This window comes from Sycon ciliatum, chromosome 10 (assembly GCF_964019385.1).
Source record: "Sycon ciliatum chromosome 10, ocSycCili1.1, whole genome shotgun sequence".
In the NCBI taxonomy this organism is placed as follows: domain Eukaryota; kingdom Metazoa; phylum Porifera; class Calcarea; order Leucosolenida; family Sycettidae; genus Sycon; species Sycon ciliatum.
Genome location: NC_088652.1, coordinates 25,061,706 through 25,082,501, shown reverse-complemented (window position 1 = coordinate 25,082,501; position 20,796 = coordinate 25,061,706). Strand labels below are relative to the sequence as shown.

General features: G+C 46.2%; 2 protein-coding genes across 2 annotated transcripts; one reads left to right on the top strand and one right to left on the bottom strand.

The window, feature by feature from the left end:
- Window positions 1-7,371: 7,371 nt before the first annotated feature.
- On the bottom strand, window positions 7,372-13,337 carry LOC135826870 (uncharacterized). Its single transcript, XM_065339476.1, has 5 exons — window positions 13,096-13,337; window positions 12,306-12,500; window positions 11,553-11,693; window positions 8,666-8,760; window positions 7,372-8,150 (listed from the first exon to the last, which is right to left on the bottom strand). Exons 1-5 carry the CDS (start codon window positions 13,175-13,177, stop codon window positions 7,668-7,670), a joined length of 996 nt encoding a protein of 331 aa, XP_065195548.1. The 5' UTR covers window positions 13,178-13,337; the 3' UTR covers window positions 7,372-7,667.
- Window positions 13,338-15,847: 2,510 nt separating this feature from the next.
- On the top strand, window positions 15,848-19,052 carry LOC135825843 (collagen triple helix repeat-containing protein 1-like). The gene is made up of 5 exons (XM_065338475.1): window positions 15,848-16,032; window positions 16,294-16,482; window positions 17,050-17,189; window positions 17,354-17,430; window positions 18,088-19,052. The coding sequence occupies exons 4-5, from the start codon at window positions 17,404-17,406 to the stop codon at window positions 18,541-18,543; spliced, it is 483 nt and encodes a 160-aa protein (XP_065194547.1). The 5' UTR covers window positions 15,848-16,032; window positions 16,294-16,482; window positions 17,050-17,189; window positions 17,354-17,403; the 3' UTR covers window positions 18,544-19,052.
- Window positions 19,053-20,796: the final 1,744 nt, after the last annotated feature.

The following is a 20,796-nucleotide window of genomic DNA, read 5'->3' as shown; positions in this document are numbered from 1 at the left end:
ATATTCCAGCAAGAGTCCTAGCTCAGTGTTCCAGTGAGCTTGCAGAACCAGTCACCAAACTGTTCTCACTCTGCTTTCGCCACGGTGTTCAACCTACCAAATGGAAGCTGGCCCATGTGGTTCCAGTCTTCAAGAAGAGCCCCCGCTCGGATCCCAAGAATTACCGGCCAGTCTCACTACTATCCATCCTCTCAAAAGTAATGGAGAGTATAGTAAACAAGCAGCTCGTGAATTATCTGGAGCGTTTCAATATTCTGCCCGACAGTCAATATGGCTTTCGGCAAGGAAGAGGCACGTGCGACATCCTCACTGCTTTGCACACTGAGTGGGTCAAGACTATCAGCGATGGAGGGTATGCTCACATGGTGGCGGTGGACATAGCAGGAGCATTTGATCGGGTATCACACTCTGGACTGATTTTCAAAGCCAAGAACGTTGGCATTGGTGGCTGCCTGCTGCACTGGCTGCAGGATTACCTCCTGAACCGCAAACTATCAGTCCTGGTCCACGGCGACTCATCCTCCCCGGCGCCCATAACAGCAGGTGTGCCCCAAGGCAGTATCCTTGGCCCGACACTTTTCCTCTTGTATGTGTCTGACCTGGATCAGTGCCTGTCTTCCGAGACGCGACTAAGTTCCTTTGCAGACGACACAACCCTCTACAGCCTCATCCGCACGCAGGACAATATGAATGACATGACTGCCGCCTTGCAATCCAGCCTCAAGCGTCTTGAAGAGTGGGGAGAACGCTGGCGCATCAGATTCGAGCCCTCTAAATCGCAACAGCTGCTGATGACTACGAACGCCACACACCCTGCTGTCCCTGACATGAAGTTTGGAGGTATCGCGGTTCCGGAAGCCAACACCATCAAGCTTCTTGGAGTGACATTTGACGCCAAGCTGTCATTCCGGGATCACTTGCACTCAATTGCGACACGTGGCTGCCAGAGACTGGGTGTTCTCCGTCGGGCTTGCCGGGTGTTAGATTACCAGGGCCGGCTTTGTGCGTACAAAGGATTTGTGCGACCCATCCTCGAGTATGCTCCCCTTGTGTGGATGGGAGCTGCATCCAGCCACCTCGCCCGACTCGACCGTGTACAGAAACGTACAATGGCCATTATTGGCCCTGGTGCCCTTCTCCAAAGCCTGTGCCACCGCCGGATTGTATCTGGGCTGGTATACCTGTACAAGCTCCAGTGCATCCTAGGACCACCCCAGCTCACCGCCATGATCCCCCCTCCAGCCAACCATGTAGAAGCTCGGCGCACCCGGAGTCAACCCCCTCCTGGCCAGCAGCACCATGTGCAGCTGCAGCAAGTCCTGGACAGGAGAGCACCTGCCTATGCTTCTCGCTCCTTCCCGTTTTCTGTAGTCTCAGTATGGAACAGCTTGCCAAGCGAAATTGTAAGAACTCCACTCAGCTTGAAGCGGCTCCACACGTTCAAAGTAGATGTCCATAAGTACCTCACGCACCAACACTGGCTGATGGCTACCGACTTCTACGGATGAACTCTTGACTGTGGCACGGGTCATGTTCCTTGGTTCGGCTCTGCTGATGATATTGGGCTTCATTTACCTTTTATTTAATTTATTATTATTAATTTATTATTTAGTTTGTCTTGTTTGTTATGATTTCTTGGTTTTCCACCCGGCTTAGTTATAATTTAAATTATTATTTGGTGCAGCTTTAGCGCTATGAGGTTTATTATTTTCCTTTTTCTTAATTTCGTATTTAGCGCTTTTGGGCGTCATTATTTTCTTCTCATTATTTCGCACCAAGTTATTATTTTGTGGTATTCTCTAGCTTCTGTTTGTTTCGCAGTTGTTCTTGTGCAACCCCCTCCCCCCCCCCCACACACACACATTTTTCGATGCCTAGTTGCAACGCTGACGCCGAGACCTCTGGTCGGTTGAGTTGCTCCCAGCACATCAGCACGTCGTCCCTACATCCCCTATGCTTTGTCCTTTTCCTCGTTTATTTTGTTCTCCACCTGTTTTCCAGTAGGGCTGTACTGCTGTGTCAATAGTAAAAAAAAAAAAAAAAAAAAAAACAACCTCCAAGCTTTGATCTGAATCTAAATTTGCGATTGCATCCGTATATCGTTGTGCGGCAGGTTAAGGGCGGAAGTGCTTTCATCCGTGCTCTTAAGGCCGTTGGTAAGCAACCGTTAAAAGTAGATATACATATTGCAAAATGTACACCCGGTAGTCTAGATATAGGGTTTACGTGGGATTATGACGAGACCAACCCGGACATGGAACTTGTTCTTGCCACCTCTGCAGAAGCACACTCCAGCCATGTTCCTTGTCGTGGTTGCGTAGCAGGTGAGACGATATCTGTGCACTGCCTTCCCGAATCTCGCCACTCACGATGGAGGTACCAGTACAGCACGGTTAGAACTAGTCCACTTTCCAAACCCATGATCACACCATCAAAGTTCATGCAGTCAAATAAAAAAACCACTTTGGCTTTGCGAATGCACCAAGCCGGAACAACAGTGTTCATAAATAGCTGCGCTTTCAAAGAATCTATTTCACTTTTGTAAAACACCCAGGTCGATCTCAGTCCTTGCAAATACAACTGTTCTGAAATGAAGTCACCTTCAAAGTCGACGATCGTTTTCTATGGTGTTGTACATGTACATAAGCGATGGCCAATTTTGACAATCCTTCCAGCAATTACAGTGTACGTGTAATCCGGCTATTGTCGTCATCGTCTTTTGTTGGTGTTGTTGTCCTTGTAATCGACCTGAAGCACGCGTATTCCCGATGACTTGCTGATTTTGTTTGTTATTTTTGTTCAACCCTCTTGAAGTTGTACATTGTACTGCTGAGACAAATAACTAAAAGAAATAAAAATTTCAACAACAAGTGTAATAAAACTCGGATGTTGAGCCAATAGCATTGCGTAAAGGGAACGGAATTATAAGTGAATGTCGAATGTCTACTACCCTTGTCAGTTTGTGCCTTGCGGCACTATCGGACTGTATAAGATCTCGTTACCTTAGTGAAGTGTTAGTCATAACTCCTAACTTGTTGGTCCTTTTCTCTTGACCTATGTGTGTACTGTCATTCATAATTCGTAAGGGCATTTCTCTTTAGGCAACAAACAAGTCACGCGAAGTTGGTTGTTCCAACGAGGAACACACGCTTCTTGCCGAACTTGACACTTGACAGACTCCCGACTGCCATCCGCAGCACAGGAGGAGTACGTCGGGCCTTCCACTCGGCAAACCTGCAAGAAAGCACCACTCCGTACTCCATGCACAGTGTTTCAGGGAATTCACCCCTCATCAGTTGAACTTGAGTAGGCTCCTCGTGTGTTCCGGATGGCAGTCGTAAGTCAGTCAAGTATCAAGTTCGGCAATAAGCGTGTGTTCCACGATGAAACACCCAACATTATGACTATTACCGCCGAAGTCGCAACTTTAGTTCGTATTGTTGTCCCTCACAGCGTTTACATGTTGTAGCTATCCAAAAAGTGAGGGTGCCGGTTTCCAATGAATGAACTGTGGTGTGTCACGGCGGGATGTGTTGTTAGGTCGAGTGAGAACATTCTCATAGTTTCCCTCTTTGTGCAGTGTATCTATACAAGCAACACCACTTTTCCTGCTTTCAATCACGCTCATCTCCTTCCAGATAGCCTTAACTGCCTAGCAATGTTACGAGGCAGAGGTTTATCGCGAATGCAACAAGGTGGCAGAGATGCAGTTCTGCCATAGCTCCTTTGCCCTTTCCGTACATTTCGTTACACTAGTACCACTTACTTTCCCGTTTCCCCTATAATGTTGTCGTGGCTGGCGACTAGCTTCAACCTTTTTTTCATTTGCCAGTTCAAAAGGACTTCGAATGTTTGTTGTTTGTTTGTTTGTTTTCTTTATTTGAATTCGCTAAAACCAAACGGACAGAACTGTCCAGTGACAAGGGAGCGAATGATGAGCGTCATAATCACTATGCATCAAAAACATCTCAGGACAAAATGCCGGAGACAGACTATATTAAGGGAGGGTCTGCACAACACTTGTACATAAAGGGGAGTACGAGAACAAAGGCGCGGCAGAGGTCGAAGCAAGAAAGCAATCAACGCCAGAGATATTTTTGTCCACCAAAAACAGAGAGAGAGAGAGAGAGAGAGAGAGAGAGATCCGAGAGCGAGAGAGAGACAGAGAGAGAGAGACTAACAAAGGAGGGCTGAGACCTCTACAGCAGGGCTTTACGTCTGAAACAACCGCACGAATTAACAAGCAAGTTGTCAGAGAACAGGGAGAGAGACGGGCAGGCAGGCCAACAGGCAGGCATATAATGAAAATATGGCGATAGTGATCCGTCTGACCTCAAGGGTTCATGCTGTGTGGAACAGCAGCAGTGCGAAATTGGGCCGGGTGCGGTATGGCCCGCACCTCGCTGGGCAACGCATTCCAGAGCCTAGCTCCTTGGAACGCGAGACAACCCTTACCCAGCTCAGTGCGGGTTGGCGGTGGTCTTAGACCCATCGATGATTGCAGCCGAGTAGGAGCGCCACTGGTTGGTAGCAACAGCACTTGCAGTGTGGGGCTAGCACGGGAGTAGCGGCAGCGCCAAACCAGGAAGATGAGCTTCTGGATGAAGATCTCCCGGACACGGTAGGCGCCGAGTTGGACTAGCAGGTTTCTGGCAGAGGTGCGCGGCGAGCATCCGTACACAGCTCGAGCCGCACGATTCTGCAGAACTTGGAGACGGTCCAGGTGCTTACCCGCCAGCGATGCTGAGAAGGCATTGGAGCCATATGAGAAATCAGGCATGATCACCGACTTGAAGTACTGGATGCGGCTTTGCATGCTGAGGCAGCGGCGCATCCGCCACAGCACACCGACTTTCTTGGTGAGGCGGGCAACGCACCTATCCATCTGGGTGTTCCAAGACATGGCGCTGTCAATGTGAACTCCGAGGTAGCGAGCAGAAGAGACAGATGGCAGCTTAGTCGCATGACACCATACGTCCAGTTCAGGTTGCGCTTCTAGCTTCCCAGCCGGTACTACCAATGCCTGACTTTTTGATGCATTAAGGATCAAACCTCGCTGCTTCAGCCAGTCAGCAATGCATGTCACTGCTCTGGAGAGAGTGGCGGTCAGTTCCTGTTGTGTTGGGCGACTGCAGGTCAGTGCGATGTCATCTGCGAACTGGATGGACTCAGCTTGCTGGGCAACAGATGGTATGTCCCGGGTGTAAAGGCTGAACAGCAGTGGACCTAATACCGACCCCTGTGGTACTCCACAGGAGCAGGCTGCCACTGTGCTAAGCTGGGATCCCAGCTGGACAATCTGGCAGCGATCAGACAAGTATGACATGAGCCACTGGAGCGCTGTTCCAGTGACGCCCACACAGAAGAGATCTTCGACTAGTTGCTGGTGGCGAACCTTGTCGAACGCCTTCGACATATCCAGGAGGACCACACCCGTGAACATGCGGCGGTCTCTTGAGGCGAGGATCCTGTTTACCATCAGCACAAGGGCATCCTCCGTGGAATGTCCTGTCCGGAATGCAAACTGTGTGCTGGGCAGAGAACCAGCCATATCGAGAAAGGTGACAAGTGCCTTCTGCACCACCTTCTCTAGCAGCTTCGAGAGAATTGGGAGCAGGGACACAGGACGGAAATTGTTGGCGACAGATGGATCGCCAGCCTTGTGCAATGGGGTCACATACGCACGCTTAAAGCCAGCGGGTACAGTGCCGGAGGTCAGGGACGCATTGAAAAGTGCTGCAACTGATGGTGCTAGCAGGTCGGCACAGTACTTTAGAAGTAAGCCTGGGATGCCGTCGCTCCCAGTTGCTTTGCGCGGGTCGATGCGCTTCAAAAGCTGTTCAGCATCGCAGGCACGCACATGTTGGAATGAGGTCAGGGCAGACCGAGGCTGTGGTCCCTGAGGCATAGAGAGAACTGAAGGTCGAGCATCATCAGAGACTACCTTGCCAAACGTGGACGCAACATGTTCGATGTCGCATGTCGGCTGGATTGATTGTCTCTTGCGTCCAGTCACAGTATTTAGGATTGACCATAACTTGCGTGGGTTCTGGCAATTATCTTGGCACTGACTTTGGAAGTACTGGTTGCGTTTGCACCTGTTTGTATTCGCAGCAACCGAGCGGGCACGTCTATATGCTGCGTGAGCTTCAGAGTTGGCTTTGTCAGCAAGCCACTTTCGATGCAGGCGACGCTTCAGCTGGTTTATCTTGTATAGCTCTCTGTCAGACCATGGAGGATGAAGCTTGCCTGTCTTTATCTTGCATTGCTGCAATGGCGCATGCCTGTCGAGGACAGAAAGGAATCGTTGATGCCAGTGGTCCCACATGGCTTGCACATCAGAGTCTGGTGGGTACACATGAAGTTCAGCAGCAGCTAGGTCAAGTCGGAAGGCAACCAAGTCAATGTTATCTAAACGGCGACGCACACGCTGCTTGGGGATGTCTGGCCGGGCATGTCTTGCATTGAAGGTTGCTTCAACTCCAAAGTGGTCACTGAGTGTAAGCGGCAGGACTCGGCAATCATGCAAATCCTTATCCTCTGTAGTCAGTATCAGGTCAATAGTAGTGATGAAGTAAGATCTGATCACGACAGCATGGTCATGGGCAAATTGGTGATCAGATACTTGCAAACACCTCCAGTATTCTTACATGCTCTCGGTGGCCCTGATGATTCCCAATTGGCTAAATATTGGCGGTACGTTATTCGTCTCGTGTAGCCAAAAGCCTGTTCGGGGAATGGGGGTGTTTGCAAGCGGAATGAAAAGGCTGCAGTGGAGTGGTGGAGTGTTCGAGAAACATTTGTTCAGATAATGTTGTTACTTGTGCCGTTAGGCGCTGCATCTGCCGCTAGGGTTTATCGGGTTTTACCGTCCGTCGTGAGTTCCCTTCGGGAACGGATACGATAATTTACTTTTTTTTTGTGCTGGGTACTTTGATATAAGACTTGGAGATTGTCGCAATAATGGGTAGAGAAAGACTGGGGATATGCATAAAATCATGTTATTATTATCATTTTCGTATCCTATTTTCACCATAATTAAATTGGCTGACCGTCCGAGTTGAATTTTGATATCCGCACGGAATGGGACACATGACGGCGAATTTGCAGAATTGAAAAGAATAACATGATAAAAGGCAGAATCATTGATAAAAGGAGAAGGGCAAACATGTTACGAGTCATGAATACGTGTCCACCAACGTAACCAGATCATATTCAGTCAGCGAGTCATCAGATCATATTCAGTCAGCGAGTCATCAGATGGTATTTAACTGAATACAACTGAGAACGCGGCCATCTTCCCGGGCACTTAAACTTTGCAAATAGCGCTGGATTAGTTGAGTAGGACACCTTTCTCTTTTTATTTCGCCGGTAATACAAATGCAACACAATATTATGAAAAACGACAGCAACGAGAGACAATAGGAAAGCCTAGTAATTAATAAACCTAGCACAGCCATCCATTATCTAACGTACAGTCTTTACGTAACTGGTGGTGTTAGTTTATATTGTAGCGTAACTTGTAGTTCTTTGGTCCTTTTTTCGTGTTCTGCATTCTTTACTGTAAGAGTGATCTACGGCAATTGAGTTCTCAAGTGCCAGCAACCTAGGCCTGGCAACAACCAGCTCAGCAGACAGAGAGGCACTTTTTCACAGCTTTTAAAAACTCAGGCCGTCTCCATCCCAGGGTAAAAGGCAGAACTTGGACACATTTCTTCAACTTCCAAGAAGGATGTTGTGTGCCAGCCGGAGATGGCATCAGCGATAGCAAAGTTTCTCATTTGACCGGCTTGAACAGATATGGTGTGATCTCCAGCCGGCAGGTTCGTTCCGTTTCCGAGGATAGACTCGCAGATTCCTGTCAGAACGGCGGGCACGTGTGTGTTGTCGGCGGTATCCTGCCACATACCAATATCAATAGGTGTGGGCTTGCGGCACTCATGTCCGTCGATTGCGAAGTGCCAGCGAGTTGCAGCTAGAGCTCCTAGTGTTCGGATGCTGCTGGAATAGGACAGCTTCAGTACTGTGTCGTTTCGTTTCTTAGTGAAGGTCATCGACGCCACTTGTCCGACGTCTTTCTCCTGAAACAGGTTGTGTTGACTTTGATACTTGTATCCTACGGTCCGCAGGTTACAGCCTGTGCCTAGCAACTGTATGCAAGCAAAGGGACCACACCAAAGACAACATACAAGTAAGTTGAATAGAACGCTTATGAATGTGTTGTCAATAACATAAAACTATGCATTGTTAAAAGCAAGTCAGGCGTAGAGCTCTATTATCACATGGACTACCATTTGCAAACCGACGCCAGGTATTCTACATCCCTGTTGGTACTTGGATGTAAAATAATTGTATTGGTTAGTGCATACCTTACACAACACTCATTAGAGAGGTTAAGATGCGCGTTATTTCCCACGTGATGCGCAATTCCACGTCACGTTTGGCGTAAATCTCCAAATTTCGACGTGAACTTCAGGTCACTTGGGTTGTGTTTCGACACGCGAGCCAAATAAGGCGCGCTGAACTTTTGCGTCACGTCAGAAATGCCGTGCATTTTAACCTCTCTACTATCTAATTGGGACACCCACCAGTATCTGATTTACACTTTAGATTTTCACTCAAAGTTCAGAGAGACGAACGAAAGATTGGAATCATGGTAACCTACCTTTGTCTTGTCTTTCTGCAGGTCCAAGGCAGTCTTCAATGATGCCACCTTCGTTTGAAGATCCTCCAACTCCAGGCTATAGGCAGGAAATGTTCCTAAAACAAAAGATTCACAGTAATAATTATAGAGACTGTGTTCCACCGTTACCAGGGTTGCTAGAGAGTTCACGCTTCATCTTTTTCTGTCTCGAAATTGAGAGAAAAACAACTTGCGTGGAATCGCTGTTTTCACCATGAGTTGGCCCTCTGTCGCGTTGAAATCCCATGTGGCAACTCGAGGAGTGGCATTTTGGCCGTGAGATCTCACGTTCGAAAGTGAAAAAGAAATTTGAAGCGTAAACTCTGTACTGGCCGTATAAGTGTGCGGTAAAATGTGTTCTAACGACCACGCCTTGGGACCAGAGAAAACGGTCTTCAGTAGTAACAGGTGGTCCTTAGTTAGAGCTTTGCACCAAACCACCATGTGAGACCGTCCGTGCCCGGCGAAGTGGTCTGTCGTACCAGGCTGGGTGCTAGTCACAGTGGTCTTTAGTTACAGGTTTTACTGGACATGCCTTTAAAACTATCCTTCTTCAGCCTACAGACATTTTTCTTCTCTCGTTCTCCGTTTATCTCTGCTTCTGCTTCTATTTCCCTACCGTACATGTGAGGCGTTCTGTGTGCGGAATTATCATTATTATTAATATAGACAACCCCCTTGGATTGGATTGGTCTATTTAAGCGGGCATGCTGAAACCTTTGGTTGGATGAGGACACATGCAAGTCACACTCGGGGCAAGAAAATAAATAAATCTTCACTAGTTTGAGGGAAAGAGACAAACGGGGAAAAAAATATGAAGTTGATTGTTCCAACTAGGAACACACGCTTCTTGCCGCTTCTTGCCTAAGTTCAAATAAATAAACGAGAGAGCTTGGAAGCTCAGGGCCCTGCGCTATGCTTTGTTGCCTAGCTCATCGTGCATGTTGTTAGAACTGATGGAAATCCTTTTTTCCTTTGATTAGCTACATCATTGTATTGCAAAAACGTTTCAATGTACTGAAGTAACGTCTTCTGCATAGCTATGGGACCGACGCTGACTCTGCCGATCACGGGCTTTTTTTTGCTTTTTCCTTTGATTAGCTACATAATTGTATTGCAAAAACGTTTCAATGAGATACTGAAGTAACGGCTTCTGCATAGCTATGGCACCGGCGCTGACTCTGCCGATCACGGGCGTTCTGGAGTCGACGGGATGTCTGTCCTGACGTTTCCTGGGACCGGCGCTGACTCTGCCGATCACGGGCGTTTATCTTCTTCTTATTATTTTACTGACGGCAACTAACATCCATTCTGATTGCATTTACTCGTCTCCCTACTTCGTATTTCTTTCCAGAAAAGCTCCCCATACAGCAGGGAGTCGTTTACATAATATGCCTCCCTGCTATACATCTACATGACTGTATAAACGTTATAATTAATATGCTATCCGCCTACATTCCCGGGCTGGTCGACAGGCGGCCCAGCCAGCTTGCTAGTGGGATCTCGGCCTCGCACACAAATCCACACAAAATGTTGCTGCACTGAATGCATTCCCCCGATACACTTCGCATATATACTCAGGCTGCGTTTACACGACAACGATTGAAAACGATTTCCGTTTACACGACAACGAAGTAGGACCTAAACGGAACGAAATCGTTGCGTTTACTGACTATCGTTGACACGACAACGCCCGAAAACGATACCTAAACGGAACGAAATGGAAACGCACTTCAAAGTGTTTTGAAACGTTTTCAAAACGTTTTCAAAACGTTTTCGTTCTCGTGTAAACGGTGAAAACAGTGAAAACGATTGGAAACGGAGCGCGGTCATGGAAACCATTTCGCGCGGGACTATATTTCGCGGGAAATACCTGACCTTTGCGACCACCAGCACGTACCAACTCCAACTAACGTGTTACTTCCCGCCCTTGCGCCAAGCCAGCACGTGCCAACTCCAGCCTGATCGCCCGTTCTCCGTTTTCGTGTAAACGGTTCAAAACGATTTGCCGTACTCCTGTAAAGTGCATAAAACAATTTTACAAATATCCACGCGAAACGAAAGCAGAACGGTAGCCAAAAATAATAATTTAGTGCGAAAATAAGAAAAATAAATAATAACACCCGAAAGCGCTAAATACAAAATCAAGAAAAAGGGAAATTATAAACCATGTAGCGCTAATGTGCACCAAATAATAAGTTAAATGATAATAAAGCCGAGTGAAAAACACAAGAAATCATAACAAAAGAAACAAACTAATAATACGAAAAAAGAGTAATAATATTAATGGGAGAACTCTCATAACATCGATTGCAGGAGTCTGTTCAAGGAGGATCATTCAGTTATCGGAGCCTAGCCTCGGCAACCACGAGATCTACCGAAGCAGCTGTGACGGAGGGAGTGAAGATCGGACGACGAGCTCCACGTAGGCAGGCAATGCAGGCACGAAGAAGCGCAAAGCTTACCCGGCAGCGGATCCATGCCATTACCCTGGAGTAGTAAACGGTTTGAAAACGATTCGAGGCCAGCCCGTTTTCGTTTCGTTTCGTTTCGTCTCCGTGTAAACGCAGCCTCATTCCCTTGATGGTACCGTACTCTTGATGGTACGGGACAGGTACGGGATAGCGCCAGGCATGTCGATGGCACAAACAAACAAAAATTTTGTGGCCAGCTGCCTTTGCTGGTACGGTACAGTACGGGACAGATACGGGATAGCGCCAGGCGTAACACAAACTAACAAACAAACAAACAAACAAACACCAAATTAAAGCCGTGTGGACCCTGGCTAGCGCCAGACGTTACTGAAGTAACGTCTTCTGCATAGCTACGGGAATAAATAAATAAGTAAATAAATAAAAATCCGACTTACCAGTTTCACAGTAGTCTCCTTCGTAAAAAATATTGCGGCATTTGCAGATATACTCTTCTCTCCCGCCAATATAGACCCGACCGCAGTCTCCTCCGTTGAAGCAGGGACCCGGGTACGAATTACAGGATGCTGAATTGCCCTCTGCAGAAAACCCGCACGGCGAAACAAAGGTTTGCGCATAACTTAATAAAAGGAACAAAAAAATGATCGGAATCACAATGCCAAATACCACAGTAATTTGCATATTTGGGCCACACCAGCAATCTTCGTCAAGGACCTTGTCTGATGTGCAAGGGTGGTCGTAGCGGAAAAAGGGTTAATCGTCTGACCAGTAAACACTGTATTGCCCCTAATCAAGAGAGTCAGGCACGATCTTTCTCAGCCTACTCAAGCTCAACTGATGAGGGGTGAATGCCCCGAAACACTGTGTATTGAGCAGGGAGTGGTGCTTTCTTGAAGATTTGTGAAGGTCCTAGGGACTTCACGTGTGCTCTAGATGGCACTCATGAGTCAGTCAAGTGTCAAGGAAAGTCGGCAGAATAGTGCGAGCTCCAGTCGTAACCACCATTTCGTACAGTTACAAATTTATAAAATGGGTTCTCGGGAAAGGTATTACCCGACATTCACTTTCTTAACTCGGCTAAGATTTTGCCTCAACATACGTATTCAGCATGGTCTCTACGCACTCCAGACCATTGCAGCTGCAATTTGAGGTCCGAAAGATAAACAAACTCTAAACTAAGGCAGGCTTACGGGCGCAATCGTGAATAGCTTGAGAATCTGCCTCTGAAGCTAGTAGCGTGGTATTGTACAGTGAATACCCCCCGTCGAGAATCTCAGCGAAATTCTTGTGGTGCAGAAGAGCATTTTGCTCGAAGGTCACAGCATTGGTGGGAGAAACCCCAGCGTGAATCAACCATTCAACCAAGCAGCTATTCGGGTACACACCTGCACAAGCACAAACAGAAATCAGATAGAGAGCGGTTCGTTCCATATTTTGATTGGTCATCCATTATAATTATCGTCCAAGAAGCAGTCCCACGGATCTCGATATCCGCAGATTTACAGCATCATGGGCAGTCAAGGGGATTTGAACAGACCTTAATGTAGGCAACCTATGAATAGTTCAAGGAGTATGAACAATAAGTATGGAATATATTGGATCAGGCATGTCGATACGATTTGATCTATCCAACATTTTGCCTGATCGCATTACAGAATAATCATCATGCACAGGGCGCGTAATACAGATTAATCAACGCCTTTTCTCCTGAATGAAGATTAAAGACTGACTAGCGAAATCGATAAAAAGGAGGTCATGTGACCTAAAACATGGAATACATGTGCATTCAAGTAAATTCTTTTTTAAGTACCCCGGACAAGGGGGCTGGGGGAGGCGACGATAGACAATGTGCACCTGACAAGGGTTTTCACCGATATGGTGCAATAATGTCAAATTAAACCAAGTCGACATGAGTCTGCTACGAGTCTATCATGCATACTTTTTAATTAGACCTGTCCCGGGACAGCCTACGAGTCTTACCCTCCTGTCCAAGAGTACAGGTGCTTGCTAAAAGCAACACCAAGGCCCTGCATACAAGCTTCGGGGAATAAGCCGACGCCATTGTTGTATCGATTTCTCCAGACCTTAAACGCTGCAATTAGGCAAAGGAGCAAGTTTCAGAGTCGCCTTCACTAGCACTGGGGGATAAGGAACCAAAATCAGGTCACTTTCGCGATAAATGTGTACTCGAGGCAGTATTTGAATCTGAGCGGATATTGAGTGATTCGTCGCTTTATATACCATGGCAAACCAGTGCGCTGTGCCATGCCGGGGTAATTTTATAATGTAACAGACACAGTGACAGAGTTATACTTGGTGTCTATTGGTGTCAGGGTCGCTTCATTATATCCGTGCGACACAGTTGTGCTCTGTTTCGTACCGATGTGGAATCAACATCTTCGCTGTTGAGTGGGATGATGAGTTCACGTTCGCACCATGCTTGGCACCAACAGAAGAGAGCTGGTGAAATGACGCACGCACTTACGAAGATGTGGCCACTCGCCAGCTGTCCTTGCTTGCGAATTGCGCGACTTTACAGACTTACCTGAATTGTGAGTATGACAGGCGAAAATGTCAAGTGCAATATGATACGTTACACTTGTCAGCTTCTGTCACTCTGGTTCATTACACAGAGTGACGGAAAACATTGTTAACCAGGCTAGGGCGACTTTGACAGTGTAGAAGTACTAAAATCTCCACTCTTGCCAGGACAATCTGATATAGTGGACAGCCAACGAGTAATAGTAAGATGATTGTACATAATGTTGTCAAAATACAGCCCACTACTGCGCACCACGCTCACTTATACGCCACACCAGGGCAGGTAGTCATGCTGTGGTTGTGCACATACCAGTACTCTTAGCTCATGTACTCCTGTCCTCGTTTCTCAGACCTCTCTTTGTGACAGTGGACATATGGCATGTGTAGGCGTAAGGTGGTACGGTGCTGCTTCGAATGTGATATTTCCTGGCCAATGTGTTCGTCACAACATTCACGCTCCACATTGCTGAACGCTTCACAACTTGGTCTTCATCAGTGAAGTAGTGCATGGAGTTTACATGAATATCCGCAGGGGATTACATATGAACATAGAGGGATTGTGTGACAATCATCTTGAAAGCAAATCCCATCAACTGGCATACGATTCACAACCAATAATTGACCCAGGGAATACTTGAATGTGGCTACTCCAGGCAGCGCCTTACACTGTTTCAGCATAATGATAATTAAGATGCACGTCGAATCAACGCTTCCAAAGGTCACCCTTGTCACGACGTTTCTCAATGTTCAACACAACTACTTATTATGGAACTACGTGATCAGTATACCGTGTATTATTGCGTATTTTTCCTTTTTTTCTTCTTCTAGCAAACACAGCGCTACTAATAATCAGGGGAAGAGGACAACTGAAACGACACTGGACAACAAAACAAAGGGGAGTAGGGGCGATGTGCCGTGTTTGTGTCCTGGAGGAGTGCTGATGCCTTATTTTAACTTATCCACTGCTGTAGAGGCACCAGCTGCTACCCTCGCTCGCGTTCGCTAGCGGCTTTGCAGACGGACGAGACATCAGCACGTTCTTACCCCTTTTAGCCAACACCCACCACCAACAGCTGACGGTGTGGGGTGCTATGTGTCCGTTAGTGTTGTACTTGGCATACAGTGTATTGCCTCGTAGATTGTCTGTCACGTAGACCGAGGCAAGTGTGGCGGAATGGTGTGTGCAGCTTCCCAGCATGTGCTAGTCCTGGCAGGGATAGGTACGGCCGGGCTGGTGAGTACATCAACCTTGGTTTCAACACCACCTCTCTTAGTTGACTGTAAAACTGGCCGTCGGAGTGGAGATCGAGATCGAGTGCAAGTGTCCAAGCAGTGCACAACACGTGACAATGAACAGCTGCTTACTCTGCATCATTTCAGTACCCTGTATACTCTTAAAGTTGTATACAAGGCTAAACCCGAAAATGACATCAAATGTGGACAAGGTAACGCGTAACACGTGTATTGACGAACGTTGTCTGCACCGATTGCACCGTCAGCAAGGTTTGTTTTCCTTTTTGTTATCTTACGCACTGGTATCAGCGAGTGGCTGGGCCTGTCGTCCACAGTAGCCAAAACAAATTTCTGGATTCACAGAAGGCGGTGACATCTGTCAAGACCTGATGCACGGCAGTTGTCAATGCCCCTTGAGGACCCTATGAACAATAATTATGCAGCAGGGAAAGTACCCAGGGCCAACTACACGTAAATTATGTGGCAAAGGCCAACTGATGGTGACATCTGCCAGAATTTTCTTCTACAAAATCGTGCAGCATATACAGATCCTGTATTGTAACGCATTGCTGTAACGCATTGCTGTACCGTCAACAAGTCAGAACAGCGAGTTCACTCCGCAAGCGCAGCTGACTGCACTCCCCCGCAAAACAATCATGTCTCTCGTTACAATACACGTGGTCTTATGCGTACAATCATGTGCCTAACCTCACGGATCCCAATGCGTAACGGGTGAAACACGAATACAACAGTTTCACGTAGAATTTGATTCGCAATGGGCTCACAACACAGGTTCCGGACGAATAATCAGACTGAGGTGAACGTTCTCATGAAAATCAAGGCGACCAGTCGGACTCCCACGCATTATGTATGTTCTGGCAATTAACTGCTACTGCAGTTCACTGCGATGGTAGAATCTAACAGGCACCTGGAGTGTATAAAAGAAAGCTGTTTATTCACTTGCAGAGCAGAGATATCCGAGTTCCCTCCTTTGAAATTGTCTCATCTCATACAATACACACCCGAGACATTACCACATTCGCCCAACCCTTGTAGAGACGTCTGGACACGCTGTTGCAGCAATGGCCTACACCGAATTAAAGCTCTCTTTCTTTGGCTTGGCGCTACTCATAACTGTTAAAGGTAAGTGTTAGTAGCGTTCGCCGTGATGCTACATGTAATGGAACACGGAACATTGAGAGTAATATATTGGTTCTTAGACCTTTCCTCCAAACCTGGATTTGATGCAATGGTTCACTGTATATCTACTGGTCTACTCGTCGACCATTGTATGCTGCCTGGTCATACTCTAGTCCTCTACCTTACTATTCATCATAGTACCCGCTATCTGGTATTGTGATCTTTGTCCAATGCACATTTCCCATCCTTGATCTCTCCTCACAGGCTGCACAGGTGAACTAAACAGCTGTTTTGTCGAGTGGTTTGTTCACGCGGGTATTAGCTACAACCAATCCCTGATCTACGAGGAAAACGCAATCAGATCGCAAATCGACATTTACAGTATGAAACGTGGTATCCACCCCGGACTTGAAGCTTCGCGTGATGACACCCCACCTATTATACTTTGTTTGCGTAAGTACATGGCAGTCAAATCACTAGGCAGTGATTTAATTTGTGAGGAACGTTGCAGTATAGTGGTTAAATGAGACTAATCGGTGCCTTCACTGATTTTTGAATGCCCTGATTCCCGTTTGCTTAAAACCCTTAAATTAACGGAGGACATAACCATAATTTTATCGATATTTATCGAGCGATAAAATCAACATTTCCAAAAATTCAAACTATCGTAACTATGGTTAATTCTCAGGCGTTTGGAGAGAACGAGATATGTAGGAAGAAGAGAAAACTCTTATCTGTTGCTGGAGAAGAGCCCGGTAGCGCTAATAGAAGATCACCTCTATTATAGAGACATAATGCTAGGTAGCCTAGTCCTGTCTCAAACCTACACATCACAATGTCGTCTATTTCAGCGGACCCTTAGTTAACACCACGATCGTTAACCTCGTCCTGTGAACACCGTGCGAGTTGAAGTAATAGTTTGTAGTGGCGAGAAAGAGATTATGTCTTTCAGAGCGTCACCCTGACGATTACAGCTCTTGTGTTCAAACGGGTTTTCATGTATGTCTTCTTTTCTCACAGTGCAACTGTCATCAGCCTGCGCTCAGTACAACGATCCCTGCTTCAACGGAGGCACGTGCCAACTTACCAATGGCAGTGCGTATGCCAATGCCAGTGTGCCGTAGGCTACACAGGCCACTTCTGTCGGACCCCACAAGACCGTAAGTGTAACAAGCGAACTGAAATCTACTTTCGACCCCGTGTGCTGCATCCGAGCACCGATTTCACGGTGGTGGCATTTAAGTTTTCATTCATGGACTTAACGAGTCTATTTCCTCTCTAGAGTTGTATTTTGTCCCGCGTTTTGATTAATGATACGTTGCAGAAGTTATCGTGGAGAATCTGCGAACGCAAGTGGCGGCCATTGCGAACGACATGGAAATCCAGAACGGAAAGACCAAGGTATTACTGATGTGCTGATAAGTACACCATTACTATCATTCTGATCAGTTTTCGTATATCAAGGAAATCATTTTAGTGCCGAACAATAGACAAGTCATTCTCTCCCACAAATATCGTACCGTGGAGACTCCACACGTGTATACGTTTGGCCGGGTTTATGAGGGAAAGATTTGGGTCTGCTTACTGGATGTGTATTGCTGGCGTTCGTGATTTCATTATCCTGAGAGATTGCTTGCTCATGTCCTTGTCCACATGCAACGTCTACCAATATGGGGCGGGGGATCCTTGGGTAATTGATCCTTCTAGCTTCCCAACACACTGTGTTCAGTGGTCCAGACTCCTTGCTTAACTAAGTCAGTCGCGTGTTTGTTTGATGAATTTTCGGAAGAAGTACATGTCCCAATCAAAAATCATTTTTTCATGAAAGGCAACGACAGACCAGAAATGCAACTATACTAGAGAAATACATTTGTTTTCTTCATCTCCTCCCCAGTTTCCTTCTCTGTTGTTGAGGAATTTTAAATGATCCATCCATAAATGTAAATTGATGGCTGGAATATTCGAGCCTAGTCTACAGCATTCCTCAGGGATGATCTAAATTAATCATAGTTATACTCAATAGCACTTTGTCGATGTGTTCTTGTTGCTTGGATACAGTTGCTAGGCACAAGCTGTAACCTGCGGACCATAGGATACAAGTATCAAAGCCAGCACAACCTGTTTCAAGAGAACGACGTCGGACAGTTGGCCTCTATTACGATCACCAAGAAACGAAGCGACACAGTGCTGAAGCTGTCCTACTCCAGTAGCATCAGAACTCAAGGTGCTCTGGCTGCAACTCGCTGGTACTTTCAAATCGACGGACAGGAGTGCCGAAAACCAACGCCCATTGATATTGGCATGTGGCAGGAGACGGCTGACAACACTCACGTGCCCGCCGTCCTGACAGGAATCTGCGAGTCGATTGCTGAGAGTGGTGCAGCTCTGGCTGCTGGGCAGCATACGGTCACTGTACGAATTGGCCAAATGCTGAGTATTCACGTTGCCGACGCAATCTCTGGCTGGCATACTGCGTCCATTCTAGAAGTTCAGGAAATGTGTCCTCAGTACTGATTTTGTTTTGATTCAGTACCATGTTGGTTGAGATGGATGGTGGCCTCATCATTCTTTCTTTTAACGCACCTTTGGTGTGCAATGTTGTTCTTCTTCCGTGGTTGGGTGCATTTTGGCTTGTTAGTGGTAATGAAAACCTCAGCGATGCAAGTTTCCATATTAAACTAGGCTCTAGCCAAGTTCCTCATTCACCGATATTTGTTCTCACCACTTTTCCTTTCACGATATTAAGTTACTTTTTTCACCCGACTATTGAGAAAGGTAGCTTTATTGAAGAGGGCGGGCATTGCATGAAGTGGCAGAAGTCATCAAGTGTGCAGTGGTTTACTCTCTCATTGCATTTTGTTGTTGCTTTTTTACGGTATTTTATTTCCATGAACTATTTTTTTTCCCGTAGCTATGCAAAAGACATCATTTTAATAACGCCTGGCATGTCTCGTGCCGAACCATCAAAGACAGCTGGCCACCTTATTCAAATAGGGCTTTCAATTGCAAGATCATAACGTGAAGCACCTTGGAAGAATGTGTATGTGTGCGACGCGTATCGAAGGAATGAATGCAAGGCGATACTGCGGGTTCGAATCCCATGTTATGTCTTTAAAAAATAGGACAACGTAAAAAGGAAAACAATTGGAGGCGTATCCAATTTCGAAAGAAAAGGTGACAGCACCGACGCAATCCACACAGTCAAGTAAGCCAATTTTGTAACCGAACGTTTTCGTTCCCTTCTCATCATGGGTAAGTACAGAGAATAATGGAAAAATGTCAAAATACAGCAGCTAATAGACTTACAGCGAAAGCATAGATGGAGGACCTCACGCGTGGGAAAAAAATAAAAATATATTTTCCTGCTTTTGCTGTAGCTCTATAAGTTGCTGTATTCTGACATTTTTCCATTATTCCTTGTACTTACCCATGATGAGAAGTGACCGAAAACGTTCGGTTACAAAAATTGACTTATTTGACTGTGTGGATCGCGTCGGTGCTGACACATTTTCTTTCAAAATGAGAAAAAATGATAATATCGCTATGCGTTTTTGCCCAGGTGATCAATGTTAGAGGGTGTAGCATTATCGTTCAAATGTTTACGGGTGTGCGGCTAATGAACTGGGAATGTAGGTATGAATATAAATGATACCAGTCCCATGCTTCCCAAATAATGGGTTTCACATGTTTGTCAACTGTTTCATCGTGAAATAGATTTCAGCAGGAAGACTAGAGTACGAAAACGCACGTATGAAAAATTATACAAAATGTAATTAAGTTTTGAGGCATGCGACATGCAATTTCGGGTGCGTATTACCACCCTCGATGTGGGGACAGACCCGACCAAATTGGTATGGTGGACAGCCTGCAGGTATGGAATCGGTGGTTGTGGGGATGTGCCAGTGAGATGACTGAGAGGACCTTTCCATGTGCTATGGAGTGAAATTGAGCTCGATAATAATCATACCTGTATAGAAGTTCCTAAGTGTGTGCAGACTCCACTGTAGCCACTTCAGGTTTCACACAGTTATACATCATCATCATCATCATCATCAGCGTTGCCGAAAAAATAATAATAGTAAAATTTAAAAAATAATAATAATAAACGGCATTATGCAGCTGCGTAAGCAGTAGATGCACAGTGCGACTGCCAGGCATCTCTGTCAGATGCCAACTGGCAATTCTCATGCAGAGACATACCAGTCCACACAGTTATACACCACTACTCAAAAACGGTCTCTCGGCTACACATTCTTCCAAAAGTAATATAATCCAAATTTTCTGGCCAGGCCCATCTTCAGGAATAATTCCTGAAGATGAATAATTCCTGAAGATGCTGCGCTTTAGTCCTGAAGACTGGCCTGGTCCGAAAATTTGGATTTTATTATTTTTGGAAGAATTTGTAGCCAAGAGACCGTTTTTGAGTAGTGGTGTATAAATGTGTGAGACATGAAGTGGCTACACTGGATTCTGCACACCCTTAGGAACTTCTATACAGGTATGATTATTGTAATTTTGCAGAGCTAGCAGCTGTTCATGGTCAGTTTTGTGGATTGCTCGGACGATTGCATTTGACATCTCGATTTCTAATTGGCGCGCCTGTGTTACAGTCAAATAAGCGAGTAGGCGTTATAACCGACGTTGTTATTCACAAGAATGTCTGGGTCTATCCAAACCAGAAATAGTACATAGCGACCAGCTCACAGTAGTCCACACACGTTTCTGCCACACTTTCTTCGGTACTGGTACACTGCATACTAAACCCAA